The sequence below is a fragment of the Anastrepha ludens genome, chromosome 2 (assembly GCF_028408465.1).
Source record: "Anastrepha ludens isolate Willacy chromosome 2, idAnaLude1.1, whole genome shotgun sequence".
Taxonomy (NCBI): domain Eukaryota; kingdom Metazoa; phylum Arthropoda; class Insecta; order Diptera; family Tephritidae; genus Anastrepha; species Anastrepha ludens.
The window spans coordinates 87,809,397-87,817,360 of NC_071498.1; the positions used below are offsets into that span (position 1 = coordinate 87,809,397).

Genomic DNA, 7,964 nt, shown 5'->3' on the forward strand with positions numbered 1-7,964 from the left:
AAATTGTAAAAAAAACCCCACAAGACTTTCGGTAACTCAAAATAATGAATAATTACGAGTTATAGGTACTTTTATTGAACAATTAGCATCAACAATCCCGATCACTCCCGCTTCTGCCTAAAATTGACTTTTATCAAGTCTTGGAATATTTACATTGCATCGTCAATCGCAACGTGCAACGTGACGTTGCAACGTCATTATCAAACCTTGCTAAGATATTTACGTTAGCTAGCTAGCTTGTGTGACGAATAACTATGATACATATGTATGTATGCAGAAGTCAAATACATACATACGTGTTCGTTCTGCAACTGTATGCTTTTGTAAAGAAATGCAATAGCCATGATGAAATATAATTCTCAAGCATAGAATGATGAAAAAATAGAAAAATGTTGTCAACAAATTCGCAGCGTATAAATATAGAGCAATTCACTAGCAATAGGCACAGTTCGCTTTTAGCGGGTTCGGTGTTCAGTAAGCGCGTCCTATAGTCACTTACGCATTTACGCATTTACGCATTTACGGATTGACGGATATTCGCACTTATCCAAAACTCAACATGCGTAGATTTGTCATAATTTCAGCCATGCTAGTTGCATTGGCTTTCTTGTATCAGACCGAAGCAGCGCCAGTTGATGAATTACCTTCAAAAGCTGCACTAGATGAGTCGAAGGCTGCAGCTGTAGCAAATCTTTTGGACGTCGATGCGGGTGGCGAACATAGTAGCGATACACCGAGAGCGGCACGTCATTATGGATACGGTTGGTCTTATGGCTGGGGTCAACCATGGAGCTACTATAGTAATAGCTGGGGCCGCCCATGGGGTGGTTACGGTTGGGGTGCATGGGGTGGTTATGGCGGCGGTTGGGGTCGTCCATGGAGCTACTGGGGTTGAGTAAACAGAAATTCGTTGCAATTTACTAATGTTGTTCATTATTGGCATTTTATTGCGAATCAAAAAATATATATACATATTGAATTATTGAATTATGTGGCCAAAAGAGGCTTCTGAATTGTGCAACATACTTACAAATATTTATAAATAAAAACTATTTGGCTTTCAATAACTAATGGTTTATTTCGTTTCCTTACCTATACAGAAGGCAGCAACCCTCTCCTGTTCATTTTCGATTTGCAGATTTTGCAGTTAACATTGTATGCTATACGCAGCTTTCTGAATTCGGTGCTAATAGGCCAATGTTCATCTGCGCCATATATGATGCCTTCACTGGAGGAGGTACGTAAGTGTTCTATGCAGGACTGGTCTCATATGATATCCAATAGAGTTATGTATTAATTAACGAATCCCGATTGTCAGCAAATTAAGTCCGGATACTTCGAAATGAACAAACTCGGGAAGAAGAAAAAGAAAACTAGTCTCTAGCTGTCTTAGCCAACTCACTGTAGGTATACACTCATTCTCAGAAATTTTAGTGTGTTCTGCGTCAGTTCTGAATTTGTGGCGTTCCACGTGAAATAAAAACCTTTGCATTGATAAAACGACTGATGAGGCAGGCTTACAGAGAAGATAACGCCACTGTTATCCAAGATATATCTGTGTGAGCAGAGTCGGGTCAGACCCACATAGCCACATAGCCGTTTAGGTTTGTTAAGACTTCATTTCAGTTGATGAGTTATCATTAGGACGCTCGAAGCGTCCGGAGAAAAAAAACCTAAAAAAAACGACTTACCAAATGATGGCTTCCCTGAAAACGTAATATATATATATATAGTATATATGTATAATTGGCGCGTACACCCTTTTTGGGTGTTTGGCCGAACTCCTCCTCCTATTTGTGGCGTGCGTCTTGATGTTGTTCTACAAATGGAGGGACCTACAGTTTCAAGCCGACTTCGAGCGGCAGATATTTTTATGAGGAGCTTTTTCATGGCAGAAATACAATCGGAGGTTTGCCATTGTCTGTCGAGGGACGACCGCTATTAGAAAAACTTTTCTTTATTTTTGGTGTTTCACGGAGTCTCGAACCTACGTCTTCCGAATGGTAGTCTCGCACTAACCCATTCGGTTACGGCGGCCGCTTTTTCACTTATGGATTATTCATGAAGCTTTTTTCCGTGGCATGATTACGCGTTTGCAATGTTCCCACACCAAGCACATAACTGTTTCACCAAGATTCGAACCTACGTTCTCTTTGTGAATTCCGAATGGTAGTCACGCACCAACCCATTCTGCTACGGCGGCCTCCATTTGCCATTTCCTGATATAATCATGAAAATTGCCGAGTCGGACCGGCTTGTAAGCTATGTGCAGACTAAATTTATGAATTTTCTCTGCGACATAAAGCAAAAAAAAAACAAAACTATAAAGCAAAGGCCTGATATCTTTGAGTAAAAATTTCTGTTTAATTCTGCGCAAGTTGTGAATGTAATCGGCCACAAATCAACTGAATTTGCCTTGATAACTGTCCATATTTGTTTCCCTTTTGCTAAACTATTGCCCAAGTATTTGCAATGAAATTGGCATCAGGCGACTGTGAGTGCCAATCCAAAATTTACTGTTTCCGCTCTAGACATCTTCTGCTTTGATGTTTGTGTTAGCTGCGTTCTTGTAAAAACCAAGGTTGGCTAGTTCATCCAATCACCTTCGCAGCTGACTTTGATAGTGTTTTTTACTTTGATAGTAAATTTTATTCATAAAAACTACATTCACATTGGCGGTAAACGCAGATAAATAGCCAAATACTTTTTCGGAGTAGCGGCCCTAAACATGAATCTTAGCGGGATGTTTAACAGTTCGTTGAACTGTTCGGTTATCAGCAGTACACCAGCGTGGACGTGTACAACTATTCGTCCAAAAGGAATCATCATCCGTGAATTTTCCAATGTGTGATGATAAGAGCAATGGGTTTTTTTAATGTGGTGCAGAATTTGAGGTCTTCTGCACATGAACGTCCTCGATTCGTGTTTTTGGATACTTTAGCACCACTTTCCCTTAAAACAGGCTCAGCTTCACGCAACGATAAGTTCTTTATCACAAGGAAATCAGTGATCTTCTGATCTTGCTCTGGAGAGGTGTTTGCTTTTGGGCCCCAACCGCAGAAGTCGTCAACGTTTTTAACTTTGGTCTACCCTTGCATTCATTTTTTATGATTTATTTATATTCTTCAAATCTTTTGCTGCAGATGCACGTGATATTTTTAAACCTGTAGGGTGTGCACATAGGAACACTGCTTCAAATCCTTTTTAATACGTTAGACTCATTTCGTAAAAACAAAGTAAGTTTTCTAAATTAACAAAACATAATTAACAAATTGCGCAATGCGTATTATGAAAAAGGTACACCTATTTAGCAGCATATAATTTTTTTTAAACGCAACTCTTTACATCACCTTATATACAGAAATTTTATTTGGACAATACTAGAGAAGTTTAAACATAATTTTTCTAGGGAATAATAATGGGTTCCCGCTGTGTCCATTCTCCACTAATTAATCAAATAGACTCGATTATTAAACCATTAAATTTGCATATAGGAAAAAGAAAGCAATTGATTTAAATTTAATCTTATTCATAACGTTAGTCTCCTTTGCTAGCGATATACTTTTTCCAACGGCGCGTGTTCACACACACTTGTTGTTTCCTTGCGAAAACTATTTTTTTCTGATCTATCCAAAATAAACTTTAGTATCGCCGTTAGCGTCTTCATTTGACGAACATTTCTTACCACTGAACAATTTCTTCATATTTTGAAACAAAAGTAATTTATTAAGTAATATTTCAATTAATGGTAGCACAAGGCCCCATCAGCTATGCGCTCTTTCAAGAAGGCCATCATTACACTCCGTACAAACCTTTTTGATGCAAAGCATCTTTCATACATTTTCTTGAGATTTTCATTATGTCTACTGTAGCGCGCATTTCCACTCCCCGATCTTCCATAAGAACGTCATTGTTTTGTTTTAAGAATATCATAAGAGTGTCATTGACTTTCCGTTTCTTCTTCGGCAGCGTCTATGTTATTTGATGGGTTATCATTTATCCAGAAACAGACGGTGACAAATGTTCGTGTAGGTGAACCTCACCCAGCTCCTTTGATTTCTTCTGCACATCAGGTAGAGTGCAAACTGAAGAAAATATCGCAGCTGTATTGGCCAGTGTTAATGATGACCATCAATTATCGATTCGTCGCCGTTCGCAGCAATTGGGCCTCTGTTACCCTCTACTCAACAACGTGGAAAATTTTGAGAAAGGACTTAGGTGTGAAGCCTTTCAAAATACAGGTGGTGCAAGAATTGAAGCCGAACGACCTACCGCAACTCAGAATTTTTGGTGAATGGGCTCTTGGAAAGTTGGCCGAAGATTCACTTTTTTATCGAAAAATTGTGTTCAGCCACGAAGCTCATTTTGGACCAATGGGTACCAAAATAAGCAGAATTGTCGATTTTGGAGTGAAGATCAGCCAGAAGAATTGCAAGAGCTACCAATGGATCCAGAAGAGGTCACAGTTTGGTGCGGTTTATGGGCTGGAGGTATCATTGGACCGTACTTCTTCAAAGATGCTGCGAATCGTAACGAAACTGTGAATGGTGAGCGCTACCGTGAAATGATAACCAACTTTTTTTTGCCCAAAATGCAAGAGCTTGCCTTGCATGACATGTGGTTTCAGCAAGACGGTGCCACTTGCCACATAGCACGCGTAACAATGGACTTGTTGAGAGGCGAGTTCGGTGAACATTTTATTTCACGTTCGGGACCTGTCAATTTGCATGCATTTGCATGAAATAATCTTCAAACCTTAAATTATATGGACTGTACTATCGATTTAAATAAAAATTTCATGCATTTTTCTGAATTTGAGGTGTGTTTTTTTGAAAAACTTTAATACAGCTCTTAAAATATCACCCTTTACTTAAATATATTGGGAGGTTGAATTAGTTTTAAAGGTGACACACAGATGGCGCTATTTATCACTTTATCGCGTTGGCAATACTGAATATATATTCATGACAAAGCCTCATCCCTAGGCTTTGTTTATCAGTATCTGTCATTTCGCTGAAGTATAAACAACGCAGTGTTTTCGTGCTCCGAGTATGTCAACTTTCGTGCCGTCGAAACGCAATTTGCGGGAAGCTTTGCTTTTCTGCTTCAATTTGAAAAAAAATACAGCCCAAGCCCGTGAATTGCTGCAGGAGGCCTACCCAGACCATACTCCGTCGATTTCAACATGTGAGTACTGGTTTCGACGATTCAAAAGTGGTGATTTTCACACCGAAGACAAGGAGCGTCTTGGCCAGCCCAAAAAGTTCGAGGACGCGGAATTGGGGGAATTGGTAAACGAGGACTCGTGCCAAACCCAAGAAGAGCTTGCTGAATCATTGGGCGTTGATAAATCAACCGTTTGCAAGCGTCTAAAAGCGATGGGAATGATCCAAAAGCAAGGACATTGGGTCCCGTATAGTCCAGACATAGCTTCCTCCGATTATCATTTGTTCCGGCATATGAGTCTCGATTTGGCGAACCAGCGGTTCTCCTCGTACGAGGCTACCAAAATATGGGTTGAGTCATGGATAGCCAAGCAGCGGCCAGAATTTTGGAGAAACGGCATCCGGAAATTGCCCGAAAGATGGGCGAAAGTTGTAGCTAGCGATGGCCAATACTTCGAATAAAATAGTTTGTACCGTTTTTTCACAATAAAGCCCCAAATCTTCGAAAAAAACCTTTAAACCTAATTCAACCTCCCTAGTTTTTGTTTTGTTGCATTGAAAAATATTGTTTATCTGTTTACGAATGCACGTAAGTACGCTTCGATTGATTTGCGAATAGACCTAATATATGAACACGTATGTTATACCCATAATTTCTTACTGGTTTTTGATGGTTCTTTTCTAAAATGAAAAAAAAATGTCTTTAAATTTTATTTCAAATACAATATATATTTTTAACAAAAATAATATAATTTTTTCTAAACAAAATTTTATTTCAAATGTATATTTTATCCTGAAAACTAAGAAAAACGTATATAAAAATGTTAAAAAGAACCGGTGATACAATATTTCACTTTAAAAAATTCTATACCAAATTTCGCTCGGGCGTACATGTCATATGCTTAAATTTTCATTCATCTATTTTCATTTGTAAAATTTTTGATGTCTTTTGTGGTTAGTGTCACGGTACATAACTGCAGTATCATGAGCGAAGATGTTAAAAAAAGATATACATTGGACCAATCTGCCTTCCGTGGGTTGCTTTGCGAATCATCTGTCATAAAGATACAACTCGAATATATTATAGAAGTTCGAAAGTGATAATTTGCTAAATTCATGTAAAATAATATAAAGCGAGCTAGTGTGTTAACTAAGTTAGGTTTATATTGTATATATCTCCTATAAATAATAATAAATAATATAAAGCGAAAAGTTGTTTCCAATGGTTTAAACTAAGTATTTTGATGGTAAAGTCCCTCACGAGCTTATAGCAAATACAGTCAATTCTGGAAGACTAAAAATGGACTTAGAATATAATTGTTGCAAACTTCCAGCTGACATAGGCCGACTCCTACAACAACAATTTTGGCATTGAAGCCCTTAAACACCTGTAATGTAGGATATAATGGATGAGGATTGCGACTACCACAGGCGTCAATTTACACCTGGAAATTAAATAGCAAAAAATTATGAGCAAATAGAACAATATACAAATAAATTAGTTTAGGTATTTCAAAGCTTTTAAACAATTCTCATTAATTGCTTGGAAAGCATAATGAATTTATAAAGATGAAATTGATTGATTGAAGTGATTTATTGCTTAAATTTTCCATTGCAAGTTACATCACATAAAATATTTAATTGTAATTCGTAGAAAATACAAAAGTCAGCGCATCCGTTTTCTAATACGCCATTTCCGTCATACAAATCTACTCAAAGTCAAATCAACATTGTTGCGCTACTACTATATTTTGATATGAAACTGGTCCACTTTTAGTCCCCAGTAAGGGTTCTCTACTGTCCATTCTTTTTTTTTTTGATGAAAATTAAACTACATAATTCGAATCTAAGTTCGGCTTCAGAACTGAATTACTTATTTATTTTTATTTATTTATACACATAATGTTTAGATAGATTCAAACAAATACCTTACAACACAGGAGTCTTATAAGTAAATTATTAAAAGCAGACTTAGAGTAAGAAACATCAAAGTCTAAGGAAGAGGAATAAGCACTAACCCGACGATCCTCCTAATTCCTTCATTGTAATACTCAATGCATTCATTTCGTAAACAGTTTTAGGAATACCCAGAAAAAATGATTAATTACAATGGAAAATGCCTGTGGAAACATTAAAATTCATTTTATTTAGCTGTTACGGACAAATATAAAGATAAAACTCATCGAAAACGCTTCTATACTCTAAGTAAATGAGATTTATTACATAGTAAGCAACGAGTAACTGACAGTAACTTCAGATACATTTTTGGGTGTTTAGCCGAGCTCCTCCTCCTATTTGTGGTGTGCGTCTTGCTGTTGTTCTACAAATGGGGGGATCTACAGCTGGAAGCCGACTCCGAACGGCAAATAACTTTATGAGCAACTTTTTCATGGCAGAAATACACTCCGAGGTTGGCCATTGCCTGCCCAGGGGCAACCGCTATTAGAAAAAAACGTTTTCCTCATTTTGGTGATTCATGGAGATCCGAACCTGCATTCTCTCCGAATTCCGAATAATAAACACTCACCAATCCATTCGGATACCGCATTAGGTACTTCACTAATTTAGGTATAATGATAACTGCCTTTAAATCGGAAGTCTTTGCAATACTTAAAGTAGCAGGCGAAAGGTAGCGAGCACATAAAATCAGGGTCTGCAGTCATAACCAAACTGCTCTAATGTTCTAGAAACACTTCGCACCTCTCCAAAATTAGTTCAGGAATATAAGCTAATCTCCATTGCAAGATGGAACGAATTTGAACTCACAAGTGTGGCGGAAGATTGTGACATTATCGATGA

General features: G+C 37.7%; 1 protein-coding gene across 1 annotated transcript; it reads left to right on the plus strand.

Moving 5' to 3' along the window:
• The first annotated feature begins 440 nt into the window (after positions 1 to 440).
• LOC128858484 (neuropeptide-like protein 32) lies at positions 441 to 1,071 on the plus strand. Its single transcript, XM_054094810.1, has one exon. The coding sequence runs from the start codon at positions 560 to 562 to the stop codon at positions 893 to 895; it is 336 nt and encodes a 111-aa protein (XP_053950785.1). The 5' UTR covers positions 441 to 559; the 3' UTR covers positions 896 to 1,071.
• The last annotated feature ends 6,893 nt before the right edge of the window (positions 1,072 to 7,964 follow it).